Source organism: Sarcophilus harrisii, chromosome 3 (assembly GCF_902635505.1).
Source record: "Sarcophilus harrisii chromosome 3, mSarHar1.11, whole genome shotgun sequence".
Lineage (NCBI taxonomy): Eukaryota > Metazoa > Chordata > Mammalia > Dasyuromorphia > Dasyuridae > Sarcophilus > Sarcophilus harrisii.
This window is the reverse complement of record NC_045428.1, coordinates 555315438-555342960: the sequence shown is the minus strand read 5'-3', so window position 1 is coordinate 555342960 and position 27523 is coordinate 555315438. Positions and strand designations below refer to the sequence as shown.

Below are 27523 nucleotides of genomic sequence, written 5' to 3'. Positions count from 1 at the left end.
TCCTTATCTACTGACTTAAAAAAAAAATTAATAGTATTTTATTTTTCCAAAAATTACATGTAAAGATAATGTTCAACATTAATTTTTGTAAGATTTGGAGTTAGAAATTTTTTTCTTCCTATTTCCCTTATACAATCATTTTTAACATATTTCCATGTAAGTTATGTTGGGGGAAGAAATCTGAACAAAAGGGAGAAACCAAGAGAAAATAAAAGACAAAACAAACCAAAAAGGTTAAAAAATAGTATGCTTTGATCCACATTCAGTTTCCATAGTTCTTTTTCTGGAGGCAGAAGCAAGTTCCAACCCAAGTCTTTTGGAATTGTTGTGGATCAGTTGTATTGCTGAGAAAGAGCTAAATTCCCCTGGTTCTCCTCACTGCATTCAGCATCAGTTCATGTAAGTCTTAACAGGATTTTTAGAAATTAGCCTACTCATCCTTATAAAACAATTCATTATGTAATGTAATTCCGTTGCATTCATATACCATAACTTTTTCAGCCATTCCCCAATTAATAGATATGCATTCAATTTCCAATTCCTTTCCACCACAAAAAGAGCTACTGCAAACATATTTGAATGTGTGCCTCCCTTTCCCTTTTGTATAATCTCTTTGGGATACAGACCCAGTAGTACCACTGCTGGATATCAAAGATTATGCATAGTTTTATAGCCCTTTGGATATAGTTCCAGATTGCTCTCCAGAATGGTTGGATCAATTCACAATTCTACCAATAATGCATCAGTGTCACAGTTTTCCCACATCCCCTCCAATATTTATCATTGTATTTTCTTGTCATCTTAGCCAATCTGAAAGGTGTGAGATGGTAACTCAGAGTTGTCTTTAGTTTGCATTTTTCTAATCAATGGTGATTTAGAGCATTTTTTCATATGACTATAGATGGCTTTAATTTCTTCATGCGAAAATTGTCTGTTCATATCTTTTGACTATCAGTTATCATTTGGGGAATGACTTGTATTATTGTAAATTTAACTCAATTCTCTATATTTTAGAAATGAGGTCTTTATCAGAAATACTGGCTATAAAAATTGTTTCCCAGTTTTCTACTTCCCTTCTAATCTTGATTGCACTGATTTTGTTTATGCAAAAACTCTTTTTTTTTTTTAAAATAATAGGTTTTTTATTTTCAAATTACATGCAAAGATAGTTTTTAATATTCACCCTTGTAAAACCTGGTGTTTCATATTTTTCTCTCTTCTCCCATCCTCTCCCTTAGACATCAAGTAATCCAGTATATGTTAAACATAAACAATTCTTCTAAACTTATTTCCACATTTATCATGCTGCACAAGAAAAATCAGATCATAAAGGGAAAAAAATGAGAAAGAACAAAAAGCAAGCAAATAAAAAAGGGGGAAAAAAACTGTTATACATTTAGTTCCCGACAATCCACTTTCTAGATGCAGATGACTCTCCATCACAAGTGTATTGGAATTGGCCTGAGTCAACTCATTGTTGAAAAGAGCCACATCCATAAGAATTGATCATCATATAATATTGTTGTTATGCAAAAACTTTTTAATCTAATGTAATCATTTATCCATTTTTGCATTTCTTGTTCTCTTTCTTCTTTGGTCAGAAAATCCTTCTCCAAAAATCTGGTGTACTATGCCTGGCTCTCCAGATTTGCTTATAGTATCATCCTTTAAGTCAAAATCATGAATCCACTTCAACTTTATCTTGGTATGGGGAATAAGATGTTGGTCTATGTCTAATTTCTGCACTACTATTTTCTAATTTTCCCAGAAATTTTTGTCAGATAATGAGTTCTTCTCCCAGAAGCTTGAGTCTTTGGTTTTATTATTATAGACATTAACTTTTGTGTCTTGTGTACTATATTTCACTGATCCACCATTCTATTTCTATACCAAATGATATAGAAATGACTGCTACTTTATAATACCGTTTTAAGCTTGGTACAGCTAAGCTATCTTCCTTTGCAATTTTTTTTTCCAATTAATTCAATTTCAATTAATTCCCTTGATATTCTTGGCCTTTTGTTCTTCCAGATAAATTTTGGTTTTTTACTAGCTCTAAGAAATAATTATTTTGTCATTCTTCTGACTTCACTTTATATATCCAATTCCAGTTTTCTCTTTGGAACTTCAGCCCATACCATCAGGTACTTATTGGACATTTCAAATTGTATATCTTCAAGACATCTTAAACCCATCATGTCAAAAACTGAAGTCATTATTTTTCCTTCCAAGCCCTATTCTCTTCCAAATTTGCCTGTTTCTGTTGAAAGCTTCACCATCCTTTGAATTTTCCAGGTTCATAACCTCTGTTAAATTAGCCTAAACAACTCATTTTCCCTCATCCTATGTATGAAAAGTTTCCAAGTTTTATCATTTCTACCTTCATAGCACTTCTCACATTTGCCCACTTTTTTCTGTTCACACAACTACTCCTTTAGTACTAGGCATCATCACCTGCTTTTTGGATTATTGCAACAGTCTTTTACTTGGTTTCTCTTTATTATAATCCCTGTTACATACTGCTACCAAAGTCACTTTGTATATCTGTATATATCAGTCTATTTCAGTGGTTTCCTATTACTGCTAGAATCAAATGTGAGCTGCTCAGTTTAGTTTTTAAAGCCCTTAGCCTCAACCTATCAATCTAGCCTCACGGAATATTATTCCCCATCTCACTCTCTGCTATCCAGCCAAATTGACTTTCTCAGTTCTTCACATGACACTTTCTACTCTCCATGCTTTTTCACTGGCTGTCTCCCATGCTTGGAGTGCTATTCCTCCTTAAAAAGTTGCTCACTCAAGAAGTCTTTCTTAGTCTCCTCACAGCTCCTGCCCTTTCTCCCAAACTAATTTCTATCTAATTTGTGGATCTTTGTTTTTAATATTTACTTTATTTGTGCCATACACATATTTATAGATGAATGCACCTTCCTATGAGAATTAGGATGGTTTCCTTCTAAATGTCTAGCCTATAGGAGGCACTTGAATAAGTCTTTGTGGAGCCACTCTTGGGCAGAAACCATCTGTGTTGCATTCTTCTTGATCCACAGTCCTTCGAGAGCCCAGTCCTTCTAATAGTCTGTCTATGAGAGCATTCAACAAGAACTTGTGTCACTAACTCTTCTTCCCTTTCTTCCTCTTTGCCTGCCTCCATCAGGGTCACTCAGGATGTGTAAACTGCCTGGAATGGAATGAGAAAGGAGAGTAAGTATCAAACTTCGCATTACCTGGGAGATGACCCTGAGTTCTGGCAGAGGCAGGTCTAGTCAGAGCTGGAAAGGCTTCTTTCTAGAGACCCTCAGCAGACTGAAGAGGCATCAGGAATTGGAGCTAGAGCTCTTTCTCTTACTTGAAAGTATTATTTTCTCTTCTTGTGTTCTAGCCACCTGATAGTCTCCTAAACCGATGATTATTTAACCCAGGTTTTTTGACAGCATGTTTTTGATGCATTTTTTCATTAACATTTCTGGGGGGTGGGGGGGAACCAAATGAAGAAATTTTCCACTTTTAAGATTGAACCTTCCTTTGTATCATTTTATTTCAAAAACTACCTTGAAATCCTCAAGATTATACTTAACTTTGTGGTTCAAGAAAATATCACCTGGTACCTAGCCCTCTAGTTTCAGAAGCCTTTCTAGCTTATTGTAACATATCCTTTAAAATTTTGTTCTGATAGCAAGGTAAAAAAAAAAAATTATGGTCTTTTCTATGATAAGACATTGAAAGAAGACTTCAGGGAAGCAAAAACATAAGATAATAAAAATTTATACCATATGTTTGATGTTTATATGGGATGTCATGATGTCAGACCAACAATAATCCTTTTAATACGATGGACTCTATGGTATGCCCTCATCTCCAGGCAAAGAAAAACTAGGGTGTCATGAGAAGAGAAAGCCTACCTAGAAGCCAGTAATCTTAGTGAACTCTCAGAGACGAGCCCTAGACTCGGCTCTTCATCTCGGAGAGAAATATTAGGACTCTTTGCTTTCTGGGGCTGAGTAGGAAGAGGGATTCAGGACATCTCCTGCTTTGTTCTTCAGCTTGCTAGCCTCTGGCTCTGATGACCAGCACACCATCGTGTGGGATCCCTTGCACCACAAGAAGCTCCTCTCCATGCACACAGGGCACACAGCTAACATCTTTTCTGTCAAGGTGAGTGGAAGTTGGAGACATTGGGAAGAGGGGAAAGGAAGATGGTTGGTGACTGAGCCCAATGCAGTGTTTGGTTTGAGGCTATTGCTAAAGTATCAGATTCCTCTAGATTGGAGAGTTCAGGTCAGACCCAAAGATTCTAGAATGGCCCAGCTTGAAAGGGGCCTTAGAGCTCATAGACTTCCGTGTTTCAGATTGAAGCACAATGATGGGAAGGGATTTGCTGGCATGGTTAGCTACTAGATATTGGAGCTGGGAGTCAAACCCAAGTCTTCTGACATTAACTTCAGTATTCTTTTTCCTCTGTAGTGCTGGCCTCATGCATAATTTTAGAGATAGAAAGAACCATAGCCACAGAGTCCAACCTCATCTGTACATGAGTGACTGAGACCCAGAGTATAGAGGCTCACCCAGGGTCACACAGTTTGTGCTACAAATGCCAGCCAGGATGCATTCATGTCTGCTTTCCTGAGCCTTGGTCAGCTGGCATGGGATCTGATTTCTCTAATGCCTCTCGAGTCTAAACTCTTTTTCAAAACAAGAGAAAGAGTTTTCGCAGTAAGCTTTTATTTTGTAGCTTGCTTTGAGTTAAGACAACAGTATTTCAGAATTATCTTAATGGTTGGATGATAGAAGGCAGGTCCTAGCAGGTTGAAAGCCATTTCTCAGGCTCTGCTCTCTGAAAAAAGGTTCTAGACAAGTTTTGCATTCTGCATCCCAGAGGGCAAGATCACAGTTGTATGCAGTGGCAGGGCTCACCTCTGGCTTAGTTCAGCCATGGATCGGTGTTTCCCATTTCAGCATATGCTGAATCCTTTTTACTAAAGCCTCTAATAATTCCTAAATACCAATAAATTGGTTTTGGATAGCTATTATCCAGTCAGCAAACATTTATTAAGTGCCTACTTTGGGAAGGGCAGATGGAGAAAGAGGGATCATTAGTGCACAAATGGCTTCTTTTTAGTTATATGGCTTTATATGCATGAGAGCAGAATGGTACACAGGTAGCCTACAAAAAAATCCCTGAACTTCATCCTTGTTTCCAGCTAGCTCACATTTCTGTAGTACTTCTGTAGTTGGCTAATCAAGGCTTTCTTCACCACAACCCCATGGACTAAGTCATAGTACCATAGCTCCCATATCTATAGGACCCTACACTTTATAAAGTACTTCCCTCAAAGCCCTGTGAGGGATTATTACAAGTATTATCTTTACCTTACTAAAGAGGAAACAGAGCCTACAGGTTAAGGCCTTGTCTCAGCAGCCCTGCCAGTAAATGGCTAATCTGGTTTCCAGTGGGGAGCCCTTTTGAGTCCAAGTCCAGTACTTTCTGCCATAGCATGCAGACTTTAGTTTAGTGCTTGTATGGCTGTCTACGAAGCTCTTATTTGGGGAAGAGAACCTATATGAGTGAAAGAATTTGAGGTTTGAGCTTCACTTCAAGAATGTTTCCTTGACCCACAGATTCAGGATAATTCCCATACGCTTAATCAGGAAGATCAAACTCTTACAGATGAACAAAGAGGGAAGCTCCTTTTTCTGATGAAGCTTCTGGGGTTGGCATCTGGGGAATAGAAAGAAGTCCCTTGAAGGCAAAGGCTGTTTTGTTCTGCTTTTTATATCTCCCACAACACTTAGCCCAGTTGGCTGTATACAACAGGTGCTTGATAGATGCTTTTTGATTGATTGAAATTGAGAAGTTGAATGGCTATCAGAGTGGAACTGACTTTTCCCCTTTTCCACCACCACCCACAATAATATTTACCCACACTAGTTTCTGCCTCATGCTGGGGACCGGATCTTGATCACGGGAGCAGCTGATTCTAAAGTGCACGTGCACGACCTGACTGTGAAAGAGACGATCCATATGTTTGGAGACCACACAAACCGAGTGAAGCGCATCGCCACAGCCCCGATGTGGCCCAACACATTCTGGAGCGCGGCCGAGGATGGGCTCATCCGGTAAGCGCCCCAGCCAATCTTTATGCCAGGCTCTAGCATGCCTGGCCAGTCCTTTTTGGTGCAAATCAGGCTCATTGTGCTGCCCATTGCAGAAATCCGCTTCTTTTCTAAAATAGGGTTGTCTAAATGTGGGACAGCAAGATGTGTCAGTAAGGGTTTCCTAAAATGGCCGACTAATTACTAATATTTATTCTGTGCTTAGACCTATCTGAGGTGCTATGGCCAAGGGAGGGAGGAAAGGTTGTCCAAGAAGAATGTAAGACTTAACTCTTACTCAGAAATAATACAAGATGTGAAGACGTATGAACCAATTATCAAATAATAAAAGACAAACCTTCCTAACACAGGTTCTTGTGGCTCACTTTCATTCTTACAATCTCCTAAGAGGTTCTCCTCCTTTTTCCAATACATCATTCATACCAATGCCAGAATAATCTGCCATTTTTTAGATCTGCTGTTCCCACTCAGAAATCTTGATCCATGATTCTTTTTGAATATAGTTCTGCCTTCCCTCCAGTATGGACTACTCGCCACCCTTTGTGTCTATACTCCCTTCTCCCTTCTTCCACCTACCGTACCCTCATCCCCTGTGATTTTCCTTATGTTGTTCCCTTCTTTACCAAAAAAAAAACTTTTTTCTCTTCCCTGTGTCACATCTGTTAAATTCTTACCGTCCTCTTTTGAAGTTTTTTGAACTGTTACCTCCTCAGTGAAGCCTTTCCTGACTTTCTCCTTGAATTTCACAGTAATATTTGGTTTTCTTTCTCTTTTGTGCACTTAGATATGTAACATTTTGCATTTTAGTTGCTTGTGTGTGTGTCTTAATACTAGACTGCATGTTCCATAAGGATAGGAACTGGTTTGTCTGTTTTTCATATGTCTCAGTGCATAATCCAGTCCTGTCAATTCCATAGGCACTTAATAAATGAATAATAATTAATTAATTTGAAGCGTCATTCAGCAAATATCAATTGATTATGAAGCACATACAGAGTATTTCAGGAGATAAAACCACAAAGAATGTTGTCCTCAATGTTGGTAGTGGTACTTGGTAATGGGCACAAATGAACTGCAAAATTGAATAAGCAGAAAAGGGAGTATAGAAAGGGATTTGGAAGTCCACAGGTGGGAAACAGAAAGGATGAACAAGGAAAGACTTTAGTAGGGCAACTAAAAACACACAGAGGCATGTTCAGGGAGTATGACCAGAACAAGGCATAAGAAGGGAAATTGTGAGATAACACTATAAAGGGAGCCTGGAAACAAGTCAAGATGGGCCTCAGATGTTGAACAAACAGATTTTTATTTTGTTCCATCGGCAGGAGATAATTGAGGTTTGGGAGGAAGGGAATAACATGGGATGATAGAACATAATGCTGAAAGCACTTCAGCTATCAAGATTAGTAATGCATTAGAAAAATTTCTTTGGCAATTTAAATTGGAGGAATTGAAGCATAGAGAGGTTGGAGACAGGAAAACAAGTTTGAAAGTCTGTTATAATCCAGGCAAAAAGTAATGAAGGTCTAAACTCCAGCACAAACAATGGAAGTACAAAGGAAGGGTAAGAGAATTTCTAGAGATTAAATTGGCAAGATTTGGTTAATTGGCCATTGGATATGGCAAAAAAGGGAAGAATCAGAATTGACTTTTATTTTTAATCTTTATTATAAGGCTGATTTATACCATTCATCATAGAAATGGGGAAATTGAGAACAAGAGCCACTTTGAAAAGGTTTAAAGTTAGTTCAGTCATGGAGGTATTGAGTTTAAATACTGATGTGGATACATTAAATACTGATGTGGATTTGCAGTTGGATACATTCATTAGGCAGACAGAACTTGGATTCTTAAGCTTCAGAGAGATTGGAGTGGAAAATACGTATTTGAGAATAGCTACAAAGATAGTGGTTGAAGTCCTGTGAATGAATTAGATCAGAGAAAGAAAGAACGCTTGTATAGATCAAATATCCTTGGAAGAAAATTTCCCTAAGGAACGTCTGATCAGTAGTTGACAGTTGGCTGCAGAGAGGTCCTGGTCATTGAGAACAAAGCATTGTTAAATGGATTTGATGACTGGACATCTTTGTGGACCTTATGAAGAGTAATGTATATTGCAATCAAATTGCAGCTAATGAAATAAAGATAACAAATGTATTAGAGTTTAGTAATGACAGAGGAAAGAGAGAGAAGGTTTGAGAGGTTGTGGTAGAGGAAACAACGGGTCTATATGTGTAGGGAGATGAATTATAAAGCAGGTAAATGTAAAGATATGTCTCAGAGAGAAGAGTACAAAGTTCCAGATGTTATTGGAAAGAAGAGATTTTAGGACATAGGTGCAAGGTTAGTTTTGGTGAAGAGTCACAGGAGGAAAGAAAGAGGACAAGTAAAGATAACAGAAAACTTGTGAGGTGGGAATAGAATTGTTGAGAAAAGCATAATTTGGAGACGTTGACCTGAGGGGGAGGCTTTGAGGAAAATGGAAACTCCAACAGAAGCAATGGAAGTACAAGGGAAGGATGAGAGAAAGTTTATCAAGACTTGGCTTATTACATATGGAGATAAAGGGAAGAGTCAAAGTGGACCCGAAGATTTTTAAGCTTGGTTGATTTTTAGGACTGGTTAAAATGGTCAGTATTTACTTACTTTCATGTAAAAATCCCCACTTATCATTACAATTTCTGCTATAACTCTTCTCTCTTTGAACTTTCCTGCTGTGAGCTTCTACATTGAGGTACTACCTGGAGTCCACAGAAAGCTTGGTCTCTCTGCTGTTCTCTACAATGGCTTAAACATTTTCCCAACCTTTCTGTCTTGCAGTCAGTATGACCTTCGAGAGAATAGTAAACACTCAGAGGTGCTGATCGACCTGACTGAGTATTGTGGCCAGCTGGTGGAGGCCAAATGCCTCACAGTCAACCCCCAAGACAACAACTGCCTGGCAGTAGGAGCCAGTGGACCCTTTGTGCGACTCTATGATATCCGAATGATCCATAATCACAGGTATGACCCTCTGACCCACCAACTCCCATTAGAGCCAAGGTCACTGCCACCAGCCAGCTTCCTCTTTTTACTCCCCCATCCTTTCTTACTTAGTGGCTATTTTAAGCTGTGAAGGCAATGTCTGCAGGTCCCAGAAAGGATCCCTGGTGAGACCTGAACTCCCTCAGGGGCTCTAAAATAGAACTCCTAAAGTGGTTTTAGTCTTTCCAGATTCACTCCAGAATCTATTGGAGATAGTCAGTGATTTGCCATTTAAAAACAAAGCAAAACAAAAAAACCGATTTCCTGTCCTCTCCTTGCATGCTTACTTAGGGAGTTCCAGTTTCTCAGGGTAGTTGGCTGGCTCTACTGGTATAGATTAAAACCTCTCTGTCCTTTCCCATCCTAAACTGTACTCCTCCAGTCTGCTTGATAAATCTCCATGAGCGCCCTTTGTGTTCTTTTCATGCCTTGAAGGGTACCAAGGTTGTACTTGCTATGTCTGGCCATCCATTGTTCCACTTCCCATCTATGACCTGACTTTCTTTTCCAGCTATCTATACCCTTGAATAGTGTCTGTTATATCACTTTCTGAATGCAAATCATGGACAACATGCTGCAGCCTGTCTACAGGCTCTATTATTAGCCTTTGCATTGTCCTTTGAATCTCCTGCAATTTTGTGGTGATCTGTGATTCAAAATATCAGTGGAAATACCCTAGGATTACTTGGGAGGAGGGAAGAATTTTGCATGATATTTTCAGTGCCTCATGGAGCAGTCTCCCTCACTGGGTAGACAAGAACCATGCACTGGCCTCTGAGGGCCCCTTCTGTGAGATAAGGGAGAAACCGAAAGATTCCACCTGTCATGTCATGCAATTCATTAGGTATTTTTAAGCACCATATACAAAGCACTGTACTTTTTTCCCCTGAGGGAATTGGGGTTAAGTGACTTGTCCAGGGTCACAGCCAGGAAGTGTTAAGTGTCTGAGACTAGATTTGAACTCGGGTCCTCCTGACTTCAGGGCTGGTGCTCTATCCACTGCACCACCTAGATGCCCCAAAGCACTATACTAAATGCTAGGGACACAGATAAAGTGAAAAATCATTTCTTGATGCCAGGGATTGTCTGATTTTGCCTCTTAGTGCCACCTTTAGTTGGCAGTTCTTAAGGGTTTTATGGTTCCTTCTCCTGACAGAAAAAGCATGAAACAAGGCCCCTCCGCTGGTGTGCACACGTTCTGTGACCGACGGAAGCCGCTCCCCGATGGTGCTGCCCAGTACTATGTAGCAGGTAGGAGTCTGTCCAGCCACAGCCCCTGGAGAAGCTCCTCAGCAGGTTGAGGCGACTTCTTGAGAAGGGTGGCACAGTGTGACTGACCTTGGGAAATAGCACTGCCCTCTGGGGACAGAGAACTCTTGGTCCTTTGGCACTTTTTTGGAGGGAAAGAGCCTCAGGTCTTCTGGGCCTCAGCCCTTCTCCTCAAACAACCAGCTCCATGGGACTTGTCATCTCCTGGAGTTTCTTCATCTTTGGACATTACTTCCTATATTTAGCTGACTGAAGAGGCAAGTCGTTTCACCCTAGGTTTCTCTAAGGTCCCTTTCCATGTGAACAGTCAGTGTCCTGGAGAGTTACTGTTGTGTGGCCTCACTCATCTGTCTACACCAATATGGGCAATCTTGGGTACCAAGGATCCTGTTGGCAGAAAAGCTGACATTCCAGTGGTGAAGCAGCTGTAGGGAAAACTGATAGCAAGAAGGGGGAGGCTGGGCAGGTTAGGTTAAGAATTCAACCATTAATTGGTTGAGTGACTTTAAGGAAACAATTTGGGAGAGAACCTGCTTATTGGTCAGTGATGGGGCTGAGTGGGAGATCATAATCCCCCTTCTTAACCCACAAGTGTGTTGTTGGGATCAAACAAGATGATATGTGTCAGAGTGGTTTGAAAAGCACTTCATGTTAAAGCATTAGGAGGGTGAGCACAGAAAGCTCATCTTCTGGGCTTTTGGGGAGGATCCCCAGCATCTGCAGGAAAGAGAATTGGGCAAAGGGACTTTCCCTTGTTTTCCTTTCTCTAGTCAATCTTCCTGACTGTGATTTTGGTGAAAAAGAATGAATGCTATAGGGTTGACTAGGAGTCATCTCTGCCATGGAGTAGTCTCTACTTCCTAATTCACAATATCTAACTCTGGAGTAGTGGGTATAAGAGAAGATTAGTGGGTGACTTGGAGCAGAAATCTTACATCTCAGTTTTTGGCTTGTCCCCCACAGGGCACTTACCAGTGAAGCTGCCAGACTATAATAACCGCCTTCGTGTGCTGGTTGCTACCTACGTCACCTTCAGTCCCAATGGCACCGAACTGTTGGTCAACATGGGAGGGGAACAGGTAGGCATTTCAGTGGGAAAAAGCTGAGCCTTGCAGGTAACCCTGTGTCCAGCTAGTTGTATGTGATTGCCACAAAGGAGGTTAAGATAAAATGAAGAAAACGGTTTTGATTTCATAGCCAGAGGTCCTTAAGGAATGGTGGTTCTATCCCTCATTTAGTTTGTTTTTTATAAAAGGTCAGAGCTGACCTCCAGAGGTAAGTGAGAAACAGGATTTGCTTGCTGAACCCAGCAAAAGGGCAAGGAGAGTAGGCATAATACTGTAGTGTTAATGCCAGAGCCTTCCTCAGCTGGTATAGCAGTCTTGTCCAGACAGGGAAGGGGAAACAGGGCAATTACCCAAAATGAACAGGTGGTAACTTCTTGTCACTTGGTTAGATGGATATCAGGAGAAATAAGCCTTCAGAGAGATGATGCTCCTTTAACCACCATGCCATGATGGCAAGAATCTGATCTTCTATATCTTTGTAGATATAGAAGCCTTTTCTTTAAGTACCCGGTATCATCAGCAGATATAGACCCTGTAGAACCAAACACTGTGCTCCTTGCACAGGGGCATAATAAAGAGCTGGTTGAATAAATGTTATTGGGACCTCTATAAAGAGTTTTGGGCCAAATTATCATATGCTTATTGAACATTTGCTTCAAATTAGAACTCTATCTAACTGCAAAATGGTGATACCAGTTCTTGTACTGCCTTCCTGCTGAAGTTATTTAATGTTAGGCAAGCTTTTTCTAACCTTTTAATGGACATGAAGTATTTCCACATTTATTGCCTTATAATATCATTTAATCTCTCACTCTGTTCTATAAGACAAGGCATATCACTTTCCCATTCTAGACCTAATTTCATCTTTTTTAAAATGGTTAAGTTGGATTGATGGCCTTTAAAGTCCTTGCTACTGTGATCCTGACTGAGACAATATAGAAAGGGTCTAGTCCCTCAAAAGAGGTATGGCAGGGGATCATTGTAGCATCTCACTTAGAGAGTAGTAGGCAAGATGGGTTCTGTTTGAAAATCAGTAGTATGCAATAGGAAAATGGTGGGTGTGGAGTCCACAGAACCACATTTCCCTCAACTGTGAAAAGAGGAGAAAGTTTCTGTAGTAATGTCTTCTCAGATTAGTTTTATTATGAAAATCACATGAAAGAATTAGAGAAGTAATTTGTAATGAACTTAAACTATGCATTTCAGTTGTTGATAACTCATGTCTTTTAATATTAATTGGCCAAATATTTCTCTAGAGAGCTCTTGCCCTGGAACTGCTTAATGCCTTGATAGATCCTCATTTGGCAGTTTGCTGTGAATTCTCCCATTTGGCACCCACTATATACTGGCTTTTTAGGATACATCCCCAAAGGGGGTAGAATCTTTGCTAAATACTAATGACAGTGAGGCTGTTTTATGGCCTCTGTGTCTGTCTTCTCTCTCTCTCTCTCTCTCTCTCTTTCTCTCAATTTGTCTTTAGGTTTATTTGTTTGACCTGACATACAAGCAGCGACCATATACCTTTCTCCTGCCAAGGAAATGTCATTCATCAGCAGGTGAGTGTGGGAAGGGGAAGGCCCAAGTTTCTAACACTACTTCTTTTTTCCCCCAAGTTAGAATGGAGGCATCAAAGACTGACAGACAACCTTTACTGTCAGGCTGATCCCTTTCTTGGCTATTGAAAGGATGGTTAGTCAGTAGAAGCCTTTTCCTTCAACTCTTCCCCATTGTGGAACCTCTCCCATTTCTTCTGGTGTATATGGGGGGTAACCTGTTTTGTCCACTACCCAATAAACTTTTCCTTTAAGTACCCGGTATCATCAGCAGGTCCTACCTGAGTTTGGATGAGAATAAGAGCATTATTATCCATACCCAGAATTTTAAGTTGTCCCGTTCTTTGTTCTTCCCACTAAACCCATCAGAGGTCCAGAATGGCAAGATGTCCACCAATGGCATGTCCAACGGGCTCCACCTGCACAGCAACGGTTTTCGATTGTCGGAGGGCAGAGCACATGTTAGGTAATGTCCAGTTTTTAAGCTGTGGTACCTCTCCTTAATTGTGATGTGTCCCATGAAATGACTTAGTAACTTTTGTGATCTTCCCATAGAGGGAGTAAAGGATATTGATCTGCCTACATAGGCAAAAGACGACCAGCAAAGCCATTTAGTTTGTGGGGTGGAAAAGATTCTTTATTCTTTATCCCTAGTCAGACCTTTGGGATGGGGAATATGTCTTCATGTGTCCCAGGATTGCATCAGCAAGGGCTGAGGTCCCAGAGTTTACCTTATCCTCACTATATACTGTCTTGATTTTCCCTCTTCTTTGCTCTCTTCCCTGTAGTCTCCAAGTTTCAGTAAGGATAAGATGAATAGGAACCATTTCCAACACACAGGAAGTGGAAGGGAAAGATAATGTAATAGGGGGAGAAACTGTCATTTGGGAGTTCTCTTGGGAGGTAGATATGGCATTTTCTAGCTCCTTAGGACCTGGAGGGCAAGATATCTTGACTAGGGACTCACGATGTGTTCTGAGTCTATGACTCTCTTTACATAGCTTTGATAAGTATGACTAGATGTCCTTGTGTTCTAGAGGCAGGGAGCTGGTTCAAGAGATTCCTTTCACCTCCATCAAATCTAAGGTCAAGAAATTCAGTTCAATCCAACAGACATTGTTAAGCACCCACTATTTATTATTTCAAGGTCCCTAAAGATCTCGACATGTGTTGGGCTGGATCTAACAAGATGAAATTCAACAGTGATAAATGAGAAGTTTTACCTGTGGGTTCCAAAAATTAGTTTCAAGGAAGGCTGGATTAGAAAACAGTGTGTTTGAAAAAGAGCTGGCAATTTTAGTGGCCTGTACTCTCCATATGAATCAGCAGTGTGATGTGACAGCCAGCCATTCTCATGCTACATGGACCTACGTGGAGAGAAGCATTAATTTCAGAGACAGAGCATTGATAAATCCCTGTGTCCCCTGACCCCGTCAGAACAAATCAGATGTGCTTTCCAGCTGCTATGGCTTAAGAATAACTTAGTATCTGGGAAGTATCCAGAGGAGTAGCAGTGAAGACCAGGTGAAAGAAATAGGAATATTTAGCCTGGAAAAAAGACCTGGGAGCAGGAAGTCTTTTCTTTTATGTGGAAAGAGAAATTAGATGTGTTTCTTCTCAGAACAATGGGAGGAAGCTTCATGAAGGCAAGTTTAGGCTGAATGTGATAAGACTTTTCTAAGAGGACACCATCTAGTAGTGGAATGGATGGACTGCCTTGGAAAACAGTGACTTCCTCCTTATTTGGAGGGTTTGATGACCACTTATCCAGTCTTTTAGAATGGAGATTCCATTTAGGTTGAACTAGATGGCTGCTGAGGTGCCTTTCAGTCTGATGATGGGCTTCTTTGATGTACAGGGCCTTGTAGTAAACATCTAGATGGCAGGAGAAAAGAGGAGCTTATGATCTAGTTGAGGGATAAGGTGCGTACGGTTCCAGAAGCGATGCTGTACACAAGAAGAGTTTGGTCAGAGAGAATCAAATTGATAAATACTGCCTTTATCTGGATACGTCAAATAAGGCTTCTTGAAGGAGGTAGCAGCTCAACTCCATGATGGTGGACAGAAGTGGAATGGTAGGGACAGGTAGGGACAGGATGAAGGGAGCAACAGTGGAGAGTCAGTTGTTACTAAAGGGGGAGGAGGGGCTGAGTTCGGACAGGAAGGCCATGAAATGCCAAGCAAAGAGGTCTGGACTTTGTTCTAGATAGTAGAGCCATAAAGGGCTGGTGGGATGAGAACTCTGTGTTAGGAGGAGGAAGCTGATAGTGCGGAATTGAAGGGAGCAGCCAGAACCTAGAGGCGAGGAAGCTGTTCACTCATCTGAACAAGAGCTAGGGGACTGGGAGCATTGGGAGAAATAGGGAGGAGCCGGCAGGAGGGGGGTGAGAAGTAACATCCACAAGACTTAACTTGATGTGGAAGGTAAGAGACAAAAGAGGTGGTTCTGGGACTGGCTTATCTGGGGCATCTCAAAAGACAAGCCAGGGCAAGAGGCGAGTTTTAGAGAGGAAAACGATAGTCGGCAGTGTTAAACATGAGCCTGGAGACAGGGAGGGAATTAGCTGGAGCTTTGCTGCCACTGCTCACTCTATTCCTCCTTCTGCTGTCTCCTCTGTGTTGCTCTAGAACAGGAGCTAGGAGATTGCCCTTCTCAGGAGATTAAAGGAATGGGTAGCCGGCTAGCACCAAGTCAGCTCTGCTCCTCCGGCCCGGCCCAGGTGCCTTGTCCCTTGCTCTCCTATCTTGATTTTCTCTTCTATTTTACCTCTTCTCCGTAGTCCCCAAGCCGAGCTGCCTCCATCCCTAGAGCGAGTAAAGCAGCAGGCCAATGAGGCCTTTGCCTGTCAGCAATGGACTCAGGCCATCCAGCTCTACAGCAAAGCTGTGCAGAAGGCCCCCCACAATGCCATGCTCTACGGGAACCGAGCCGCTGCCTACATGAAGCGCAAGTGGTAAGTAAGCCCCATGGGCATCGGCATCTTTGGGCATATCTGTGGTGTCTCTCCAAGCTGAACTCCTCTCTGGGCTGCGTTGGACAAGTCACTGCCCTTCTCAGAGACTCCACTTCTGGGTCTAGAGGATTTCTGAAGTTTCTTCCAGCCCGGATCTGCATCAGTTCCCCTTCTGAGCCTCATTTACCTCGTTTGTAAAGCGGGGATAATAATCTTGGTATTTAGCTTACTTCCATTGTCACTGAGAAAAAGGGTTGTAAAGCACTCCCATGGCAGCTGCTTTTGGTAGGACTTTGTCACTTTACAGAACAACTGAGTAAAATTCATAATCCTTCCCAATTTGACCACCAGGGCCTGAATTTTCCAGCAACTTCTGAAGCTTTTCTAGGTTACAGAGGTAATATGGCCCCCGTGGCTGGTGGGAACCACAGATGTTGAGGCTTCACAAGTCGGGGCTGGAGGTTGTACCCTGTCCCTGGAAACTGGCTTCTCCCAGGAAGGAGAAGCAGTGAAAGACTCCTCCTGTCATGCAGAGCCTGTAGCCATGTCACTCAAGTGCTACATTACTGCTTAGCCACCTCCAGTGTCACTGATTCAGCAGAAGAGTTCAGGGAGACAAGGCAAAATAATTACAAGTGTTCTACAGATACTAAGCAAAGAAATTTGGAGAAGCTCTTTAATGCGCATCTAGAGATCCTTCAGCTTTTTTTGACTGACAATGTTCTTCATCCAAAACAGGGATCCCTAGAGATGTAGGGCCTTGTGTGAGCCTGAGCTGCTCCTAAAGAGATAACATTTGGACATTGGAAAGGCCTCTCTATCCCTCTGCCCGTCAGATGAAATACTATTTGTATGAGTGCTTAGGACAGTGTCTGGCACAGCACATGGTAGTACTATATATGAATGCTTATTCATTTGAACACTTCTATCACATCCTTGGGAGCTGACAGGCTGGGAATGGGTTTTCCTGGGAATGGGTAACCTGGCTAGGCATCTGTGTCTATTCTTTCTGACAACTACCTGGGCCAGAGAATACCACTGGAAAAACCCGGTAAATGCCTGATAGGAGGTGCTCGTCTGCTCAAAAGTTCTTCCCCATGGTTCTCAGTCCAGCTTCATAGCCCTGATGCATTGTGGCGTTTTTTCTAGTTGTTATGTCACCTGGAATGGGAAAGTATTTTCACTGGGATCTTTGGGGTCTGTCTACATTGTTTTGTCCTTCCTGCTGCTAGTGTTGTGCCTTGTAGCTCTGGCCAAAAGGAGGTGGTGGTTAGTTTCTAGTCCCCTCACTCTCTGTGTTACTATCTTCCGTCTTGTCTAAGACCTTCCTCAAATGTGACCTGCAGACTTGACACAGAACACTAGAGCAAGAAGAGCAGGATGATCCCTGTTCTGAGCACTGTGTCTCTGGTAATACAGCTTAAGGTTGCATTAGCCTTTATCTTTTGTTTACTAGATTATGACATTGACTTACTGAGTTTGTAGTTCTTGGAGGGAGAGAACCGGGTCCTTGAATGTCACCCTCCCAGCACTCATTTCTTTAAAATACAGATTTACTCCATGGTTGCTACTCCACCTTGCATAACCCTCAGGCCCCATGGCTTACAGTGCTCCTGGCTTGGTCTTTGGGGTGACTCATGAAGAGCCTTTCTCTATGTCCATTGCACCTTTTAGAGGGGCACCTTGCAGACAGTAATTGGATTTCAGTGCTGCAGTGATTCCTGAGTCACTCCCCCCTGTTCTGGTATCTGTTGCAGCATGATGCATTCTGCTTCTGTGTGACTGCACCCCTCTCCCCTTCCCTCGTCAGTCTCTACTAGTCACAGAGTCTACTAGTCCACCCTATCCTCCTGCTTTAGGTGCTGAGTCTTGAGGCTGAGAAGTTCCATAGGTACCATTATCAGCCATTAACCTAGTATGTGTCTTGGCCAAAAGCCTCTCTGGTGATCTATGCCTGTGCCAGTCACTGCTGCCTCAAGTCTCTGAATATTCTGGAGCCTAGCCTAAATTGTCCTGGTTGGTATTAGCCAAGTAAACCCCAATTAGTGTGAATAAGAAATCCCCTGAAGTGGAGAGGAAATTTATTCAGATTTGCATTGCACATTTCCATTTGGCTGGAACCAATTACAGATAGCTCTCACTTTACATAAGCAGACTGTTCTGCAGACCTCTACATAAAGTAATCTTTAATGAATTTGCCTGCAGATGTGGAGAAGAGAGGGAGTGAGGCAGGGAGGAGACCCAGCTCCCATAGAGGGAGGGGGCTGGCACACAGTTCAAGGACATGTAGGGACCGTGGACAGAGAAGGGAGAGCAGGAGGGGAGGAACACGTGGGATGCAAGATAGCCATGTGGGAGCCTGGCTGGAACTGAGAGGAAGAACACACATAGGAGACAAACTCATGGAATTGGACACTACCACAGAAAGGAGAAAACCAGGGACATTCTCATAGTACCTGAGCAAGAATGCACGGAAGATGAGCAGGCAGGTGGCTAGTACAAGGGAAAGGTCTCTTATCTCTCTCTAGGTATCTCAAGATAAGCCCCTGATGGAGTGGAAGTGTGCAGTCTTTCTGTGCATGAATTCTACTTTCACTTTTTTTTTTTTCCACTTTTTTTCAGGATTTTTTTTTGGGGGGGGGATGCAGAAAACCACAGAGAGGAAAGAAAAAAAGTGCATGCTCAGGAGCGAGCGCAGTACACAGTAGTATACAATAAAGTTAACATAGAGTTTCTTTGGAATGCACATTTTTTCTAGAATTCTTTATGTAAAATTGCATAATGCAAATTTACATAAAGCAAGAACTGACTGTGTCTTTTACAGAATTATAATTTTAAATAGTCTGATGTCAAATACATGCCACCACTTCAGGGGATTCATTATTTGTACCAATTACAACGATACTTAATTGTATTCTTAATAAATGAGTAATCAGTGAGCACGTATTTATTAAGCACTTACTTTGTGCCAGACATTACATTAATGGCTGGGGATTTAAAAAGAAAACAAAAAACATTGTTCTTGCCCTTAAGGAGCTCACAGTCCATTGGGGAACACAGCCTGAATCATAGAGTACACAGAAGGATTTAGATTGTGAAGATCTTTAAATTCCAAACAGAGGACTTTTTTGATCTTGAAGGTATTAGGAGTTTATTGAATAAGGGAGGAGATGACCTGATCAGGCTTTTTTAGGGGATTACTTTGGCAACCAAGTGGAAGATGAATCAGAATGGGAAATGAATAGAGGAACAGATACATAAGAAATATGAAGATAGAAAGGACAAGACTTGGCAATAGTTTGTGTGGTGAAAATCAGGAGTAGAGGATAATACTGATATTGTGAACCTGACTGACTGGGGGGAACCATAATAGGAAAGTTTAGAAGGGGAAAGGGTTTGGGGGGAATAAGTTCTCTTCTGGACACAGTAAGTTTGAGTTGTGTCGAAGACAATTGGTGCTTTAAAACTGTAGCTCAGGAAATTTAGTATAGAGGGAGAAATTGGAAAGGGCACAGGGCAGAACCTTGGTTAATGGATGAATAGCCAGCAAAGAAGGATGAGGGGTGCTCATTGTGATATTGGACTAACCAATATCAAAAACTTTGAAAGAAAAATGGCCAAGGGGAGAAATAATGACCAATAGTGTCAGAAACTTTGGAGAAGTCAAAAAGGATTTTGAGGCAATATCATTAGATTTGGCAATAAAGAGATCATTGGTATCATTGGAGAAGGCATATTCAATTGGATGGTGGAAGTAAAAATAATAATAATAATAATAATTATAGGCATCAGGTGTTCTTAAGTTTAGCCAAGAGGGACGAGGGGCGAAAAATGGATTGGATGAAAGCTAGAGAGAAAGATACGATCATATCAAGCAAATGTTTTTTAAAAGTGGAGAAAGATTCAGATTGACAAAGTTGGGGGGTGAATGACAAATACTAGAGAGGGGTGTGGGTCCACCATTATTAGGTCTATCCCCAAAAGACCAACCTATATGTATGGAAATTCTTCTAATAGCTTTTTTTGTGCTAGCAAAGAATTGGAAACAGAGGATGCCCATCAGAGAATGGCTGAACAAATTATGGCATGTTAATATGATGGATTACCATTGTGCTATAAGAAATGACTGGGAAACCTGGGAAGACTTGTGTAGCTGATGCAGAGGGAACATAATCTGGGGGAACAATTTATAAAATGACAATTATCTTATAAAGACAAAAGAACTTTGAAAGACTTAGGGACTGATCAGTGTAATGACCAAACACAATTCCAGACTTTCTGTTCACTTTTCTGACAGAGAATTGATGGAGTGCAGGTTGGAGCATATTTTTTTGGACATGTCCAATGAGGGAACTGTTTTGTTTGACTATGCATGTCTAACATGGATTTTGTTTTGGTTTGGGTTTTTTTGTTTTCCTCAGTGGAGGGAGAAGATGGGAGAACAACAAATGCAGACTTGCTGACTGGAAAAAAAAAAGACTGAGGGAGGGGGCAGAGGCGTGTTTATAGCTATTGGAGAAGAAACCAGTAGACAAGGAGAGACTGAAGATTATCAAGGGGACGGTGGGTGTTATGTGTTATCAGATTAACACCCTGGGCTTCTAATGAGTCTTATTCCTAGAATAGATCCAGGACATGGAGTGGCGCATGGCTCGGGGGTAGTGATGGAGTCAGCACAGGACGGGGCGGAGCAGAGGGCCAGAATGTTAGTGGGCTTTTGTGACCACCTGCAGGCCTCCTTCCTCCCCTCCCCCCAGTCCCCAAGTCAGACTTTGTCAAGTGTATGGGCCAGCTGGTAAATCCCAGGAGAGAAGCTGCCCATGGCCGGGTTAGGTTGGCCCCTGGAATTTTGAATTCCGAGCCTCCCTCTGAGGAGGGATCTGTCTCAGCCCCGGGTGGTGGCGAAGGGGACTTTGGGATAGGAGCCAGGATGCATGGAGGGGCCTGTTGAGGTGGGTGCTGGATGGCAGCAGGCAGTTGGGCTGTTTGCCCACTGGGGGGCAGTCTTACCCTGTACTTGTCAAGGGTCCTTACTTACAAACTGGGAGTCATTTGGTTTTAACGTTTCTTAGCTGTTCTGGAATTTTTAATAATGTCAAACTCTTGGTGACCCCGTTCGGGGTTTTTCTTTGCAGAGATAACTGTAGTGCTTTTCCATTTCCTTCTCCAGCTCATTTCTACAGATAAGGAAACGGGGTTAAGTGGCTTGCCCAGGGTCACACTGCTAGGAAGTGTCTGAGGCAGAATTTGAACTCCGAAGGATGAGTCTTTTCTGTATCTAGGCCAGGAGCTCCATCTCCTGCCCTTCACCCACTGGAGAGGAAAACAGGAATAGAGAACCTTAGATTAGCCAAGGAAATCAGTCTTTGGGCTCTTTAGAGAGTAGTCAGTGATAGCTGATTGTGCAAAACCCCAGGCTTGAGTCCTCCCATTTGATCCTCCCAGTCACCCAAGGAGGGAAAGTCCTTCAGGGGAGAAATTTTAGTCTCAAGAATGATTGGCCCATGGTTACACAGCCAGTGTTCGAGCCAGAGTTCAAACAGAGCTCTCTTCTGACTTCCAGCAGGATGTTCTGTTACACTGCGCTCTCCATGAGCCAACTCTTTCATTTTACAGAGGAGGGAGCTGAGACCTGGAGGGACTAAATGAGTTGTCTGGGATCACATAGATTAGCCCCAGAGCCAGCGCCCAAGCCTGCAGCTCTTGGGATCCACTGGGCTTGATTCTGTGCTGTGGAGCTTTTGGAGGAGCGGTGGCTTGTGCCTCCTGAGATCCTATGAGAACCTAGGAGCTGTCATGTCTCAGTGGGGACCATAAAAAAGATTGGGAAGAGATGGTTCAGGGCAGGGAGGGGGAAGAAAAAATGACTGAAGGGGGATCACTGCCAGGGGGCTCTGTTCTCTCCCCTGCCTCCTTTCAGCTGCTTGTGCTCTCCTGTTTCCTCAGGGATGGGGACCACTACGATGCCCTAAGGGATTGCCTCCGAGCCATCTCCCTGAACCCATGCCACTTGAAGGCCCATTTCCGCCTAGCCCGTTGCCTCTTCGAGCTCAAGTACGTGGCTGAGGCCCTGGAGTGTTTGGATGACTTCAAAGGGAAGTTCCCAGAGCAGGCCCACAGCAGTGCCTGTGACGCTCTGGGCCGAGACATCACAGCAGCTCTCTTCTCCAAGAGTGATAGTGGTGAGTGAGCTGGCCGACCAAAGGCCAGAGCAGGGGGCTGGTCCTGAGGGACAAGGGTCTGGGTCTCCCTTCCCTGGCCAGGCTCCAAACTAAGCCCAGTGAGGTATGATGAGCTCCAGGTTGGGTTGCTTCCTGGCTCTGCCGGCCCCCACTCCTCTTCGTAGTCTGAGTCAGGTATCCCCAAACACAGCTGCCCCCATGGAAACCAAATGAGGGTAGAGTCAGGTTGGGCCTTGAGGCCTAAGCCCTACAGGAGGGATCCCAAATGTTGCCAAGATCACACAGCCCTCACCTCCAAGTGCAGGTCTTGTCTGTGAATCCCCCACTACACAGCTTGTTCTGTGTGGTCCCTGTTGCTGTGGAGGAGGGAGTCTTGGCCCACTTTCTGCGTGATCTTAGCGAAGTGTTTGGTCTCTCCTGGAACTTACTTGTCTGATCTGTAAAATGCAAGTGGCAGTTCCGTTTGGTGTGACAAGTGTCTAGCGTGTGTAAGGCACTAAGGATACAAAGATAAACTAAAAACCGTGACCACTTCTCAGGTTGCTTACGTTCTCTGGTCAGACCAGCCTTGCCTAAAGTTTTGGGGCTGGAGATATCTGATGTTAGACATTCTTTGATTGATCTAGAAAAATCTACTTGCTCAGTGCTATTTGCCCTTTCTCTCATCCCTGGAAAATACACATGATCTCTGAGTCTGACAAGAGTATTGATGGTGACTTTTGAACATCCATGCCCTGATTCTGGCAGCCTCTAGAAAAGAGGCTCCTGTCTCCCTGTGGCATCCCTGTGGCAGTCTTCAGTGAGTCAGGCCTGCTGTCAGCCAGCTCTTGTCCCCTGTGTCCACCCCATCCAGAAATGTTCCTCTGTGCCCGCTCTTGTTGAGCTCTGTCTCGGCACTGAGACCCAGTCTGGTCCAGAACACCCAGGCTCAAAGCAGAGGGGTGGGAGCAGGCTGCTCACCGGCTCTGGCCCCTTCTGCCCACAGAGGAGAAGAAGGGGGGCGGCCCCGTACGCCTGAGGAGCACCAGCCGGAAGGACTCCATCTCAGAGGACGAGATGGTGCTCCGGGAGCGCAGCTACGACTACCAGTTCCGGTACTGTGGGCACTGCAACACCACCACCGACATCAAGGAAGCAAACTTCTTCGGCAGGTCTGTGAGTTATGGTTTCTTCCACTCTGAGCAGGCGACAGGAGAGGGGAAGCCTCCTCTGTGCGCGGGCCACCAACGCACTGGGCTATTTCCTTCCCCTGAAGGAGCACCAGGGAGCACTCCTAGGGGCTGGCAGCTGGGCAGATCCAAGCGGGGCCCACGGTAGGGAGGAGAAGAGACCACCTTATTAACTCCATAGCTGCTCCTGGGCATGAATCCTGTGCTTGGGGCTGGTGGAGCTTCAGTCTAGTAGGGAGGGAAGACCCAAGAACAGCTGTCCCATGAGATCCTATTGTGCGATGCTCCCAGAGGCACAGTAAGTTCTGGTCAAGGGCAGAGACAGGGAAGCCTCATTGTGTAATCCTTGAACATTAGGGAAGCCCTTTGCATTTGGCCACGCCAGCCTTTTTTGGGAGGAGGTGGCATTTGAATTGGCTTTTTTAAAATGGGTAGGAATTCATCAGGTGAAGTACAGGGAGGACATTGCAGGCATAGATACAGAGGGGGGAGAGGGAGAGAGCATTGCTGGTGGGGGGGAGTGCTTCGGCAGAGAGGGAATTGGAATTAAGGGACATGGGTTCGTGCTCTTCCATCTCTGGGTCAGCCAAATGGGGCCAGCAGTACTCGGGGCACTCAGCTACACAAAACGGGCTAGCCTTAGCACTCATTACCAAAATAGTGCTGGAGAATAAGGGCAGACTCTGGGGCTCAAGTATCTTTTTCTTCCCTGGCTCTTTCTTCTACTACTTAGGGTACCCTCTTCTCTGCTCCTCCAGTCCAGGTCCCCACAGCCTCTGGAACTGAAGGACCAGGTTGGGGGAGAGGGGCGGGATGTGTTGTGAGTGCTGGCTGTGACTCCCCCCAAAACGAACCACCTCCTCCTTTCCCTCCCCAGCAACGCACAATACATCGTCAGTGGCTCGGACGATGGCTCCTTCTTCATCTGGGAGAAAGAGACCACCAACCTGGTGCGCGTGCTGCAGGGGGATGAGTCCATCGTCAATTGCCTGCAGCCCCACCCCAGCTACTGCTTCCTGGCCACCAGCGGCATCGACCCCGTCGTGAGGCTCTGGAATCCTCGGCCCGAGGTGAGAGACGGCGGGAGCAGAAAAGGTGTTTGGGGACCGGCTCCCAGCCCTGTGCCGTGCTGAGCGTTCTCAGCCATCCGCCTCTCTGAGCTCCGAAGGGAAACCTTTGAGAAACTGTAAAGCACCATGGCGTGAGTCAGACAAGATGGCTTATCATCACGGCTTTTGCCGACTCCTCAGTGGAATTAGGGCCCTTGAACCAAGGCCTGCAGTGGGCGGTGCTCCCACTGCCTAATCCTTGGAGGTTGGCAAGGAAACCGAGACATGCGCCCTTCCCTGGGAGAGCCTCCAGCCCAGGAGGCCGAGACAGATACATGGGAAGGATTCTTTAGAAGGAGGGCTGTAGGAAGACAGGGAGGAGAGAGCCTCTGAGTTCCTGTTCCTTTCCAGTACAACCCTGTAGCGTTATAATGGCATTATCCCCATTTTAAAAATGGGGAACTGTAATGTGAGAGAGATGTACCTCTGCACAGTCACACACCTGGGAAGCCAAGGAAAAGGTGCGAGATTGGCTCTAGCCCTGAAGAAGGCTGGTGTTTGGATTCTTTGTGGGGGACCTCTACCCATTGGAGTGTCCTTTTTAGCCGGGCCCCTCCACTTCTTCCCCTCTTCTCGGAAAGCAAAAAGAATTTGCCCCCCACTTCAATGGGGAAACCCAGCAGGCTCCATGAGGCAGTCGGGATAATTCGTGCTGAGTCTTTGAGATTAAAAATGGCAGCATGGCAGCAGGGGAGCCCATTGCCATGGCAGCTTCTCAGCTCAGGCCTTTGCCTTCAGGACTCGGCTTACTTGGGGCATAATTGTCCCAGTTGGGGGACAGGGGAACTTGCTTCCCTCTTGACTAATGTTCTCCCCTTTCTGTCCTTCCTCGCCTCTCAGAGTGAAGACCTCACTGGCCGAGTGGTGGAGGACATGGAGGGGGCTTCTCAGGCCAATCAGCGCCGCATGAATGCCGACCCGCTGGAGGTGATGCTGCTCAACATGGGCTATCGGATCACAGGCCTGAGCAGCGGAGGCGCCGGGGCTTCTGATGACGAGGACAGCTCGGAGGGGCAGGTCCAGTGCCGGCCCAGCTAAGGCTCAGCCCACACCTCCTGTCTCCTCATAGACGAGGAGAGGAGGAAGAGGAGGAGGAGGGGTTTAGTTTTGGTTTTTCTTTTTGTTTTTGGGTTTTTTTATTCCCCTCCAGACCCCCTCCCCCGTTTTGTTTGTTTGTTTGGGGGTGGCGGGTGGGGGACGGTACAGCTCCTTGGCTTCCAGACTCTCGGGGGTGATGGCCCCAGACCCAGAGCAGAAGCTTCTCCCAGCAGTCTCCCTCCTCCTGCCCCTAACTGCAAGTCCTCTGAAATCAGGCTGCTGGGAAAGGGGCTTAGGCATGTGTGAGGGCAAGAACAGAGCCCCCATTCCTGGAGCCCCTCGGTGACTACAGAGGGGGTTATGGGGGGGAAGGGGGAATCCCGGGCTGCAGGTGCCCTTAGCTGTGCTGAGCACCTATCCCCGAGTCTCTGGAGAACTGGCCTGCCTCCCTGAGTCCTCCGGGGCAGTTGGGACAAGGCCTTTGCAGAGCCCGGCATCCGCTCGGTGTTCCTGCCGCTTCTTTCGCGGAGGGAGGGTCCCGAGTGTGCGAGCAGATGGAGGGAAAGCAGACCCCCCCCCCCCCCCCCCGACTAGACTGCAGAGGCCGGCCCAGCCTGGTAGAAGGGGGCTCTGTGGCCTTCCCGGGTGTCTGGCCCTCCATGCTCTGTTAGCAGTCTCAAATAACTCATCCCCTTGATCTTCCTGGGAAAGTGGTTGGGGCCTAGAGCCACTGGCCCTGGCAGAGAATAGCCTTTCACTACGCTAATGCCCCCTCTCCAACTCTGCTTGGACTCACTGTGACCTCTGCCCCGGAGCCTCCGCCCCGCCACCGCCCCGTCTCTTCCAGCATCAAGGCCAAGCATAACGAGGGCCTGCCCCGGCCGGGGAGCTCTCCCCAACCCCGTTCTGTCCATTTTATGTTCCCTCTTGTGCCGAGCCTCTGGACACCAAGGATGGGATGGCTTTTCTGTCTCCTGCTCTGTAGGGGCCTCCTCACCCTGTATGGACATCTGCACCGGCTGGTGGAGGCAGGGGCTCATTCACCCTCCCCCACATCCTTCTCTACCTGTAGAGGGCCACCCGGCCCAGACTCCCCCCTCCCCCCTCCAAGCTAAGGACACTTGGGAAAGGTAGATGCCATTCTCTCCACCTTCCGGTCAGAAGGGGACTCCTCTGAGCACTTCCCTGCCTCTGCTGGGTATCCAGGCTGGGATCATTTTAAAATCCAATTCATTGTTTTAAAAGCAAAATTGGGGGAGGGAAGATGGACACTGAAGGTATCGGGGCATCTTTCTGCTGCTTCACTCCCAGCAAGGCAGGGGCGGCTTTTCCCCAACTTCTTTCCCTCACCATCCCCCTCTTTCCTCCATCCTGCCCTCGCTTGGTAATGAAGTATATTTATTGGTGAAGGAGACAGCTGCTGCTGGGACTCCCTCTCCCCTCTGTGTTCCCTCACTTCTCTAGCCCAGAGAGTGAGAGGGGGGCAAGCAGGACCCCCTGGGGAGGGGAGGGAAGGCCTGGCATAGCCCCTTAGCTTTCCTGCCTCTTAAGACCACACTCACTCTGCTCCAGCCCAGGGCCCCTTCCCCCACAGTGTGGAAGAAACACAAAAGCCTTACTGTCCACTTGGGCAGGAGCAGAATATTTTTGTTCCTCTGCCCCCCCCTCCCTCCCCACCCCCAGCAGAGTGAGGGTGATGATGCAATTGATTAAAAACATTTTGTTCTAGGTGTGGATGTGGAATTTGTGGAAGGTGGGGGGGGCTCCTCAGGATCCGAGGCTGACTCTGGTCCCCCGCGAGCTTGCTGTGAACCTGCTGACGCCAGCGGTTGTCCATCCGGGCTCTACTAAGGGCCAAGCCACACCCCCTCGCCCCACTTGGCTCCCCACATGGCTGCCCACGGGGTTTGCACTTGGGCAAAGAACACCTCCAGTTCTGTACCAGCCTCCTTGATGGTACCCACATCTGTCATATTTCAGAGACTGACAGGAGTGTTGGAGGTGGGCAGGGCTGGAGGGAGCCTATCTGGCATTAGGCAATGTC

General features: G+C 45.1%; 1 protein-coding gene across 2 annotated transcripts in view; it reads left to right on the top strand.

Annotated features, from left to right (window-relative positions):
- Nucleotides 1-27209, top strand: part of WDTC1 (WD and tetratricopeptide repeats 1) — a 62976-nt gene extending 35767 nt beyond the window's left edge. For both annotated transcript variants that reach the window (XM_003766567.4, XM_031962499.1), the window contains exons 4-16: nt 3158-3204; nt 4044-4155; nt 5930-6117; nt 8935-9117; nt 10295-10389; nt 11371-11486; nt 12955-13030; nt 13397-13493; nt 15808-15981; nt 21928-22163; nt 23149-23314; nt 24210-24402; nt 25282-27209. In XM_003766567.4, coding sequence (XP_003766615.2) covers nt 3158-3204; nt 4044-4155; nt 5930-6117; nt 8935-9117; nt 10295-10389; nt 11371-11486; nt 12955-13030; nt 13397-13493; nt 15808-15981; nt 21928-22163; nt 23149-23314; nt 24210-24402; nt 25282-25479 — 1881 coding nt within the window. In that variant the 3' untranslated portion in view covers nt 25480-27209. The remainder of the gene's footprint in view (nt 1-3157; nt 3205-4043; nt 4156-5929; nt 6118-8934; nt 9118-10294; nt 10390-11370; nt 11487-12954; nt 13031-13396; nt 13494-15807; nt 15982-21927; nt 22164-23148; nt 23315-24209; nt 24403-25281) is intronic.
- Nucleotides 27210-27523: the final 314 nt, after the last annotated feature.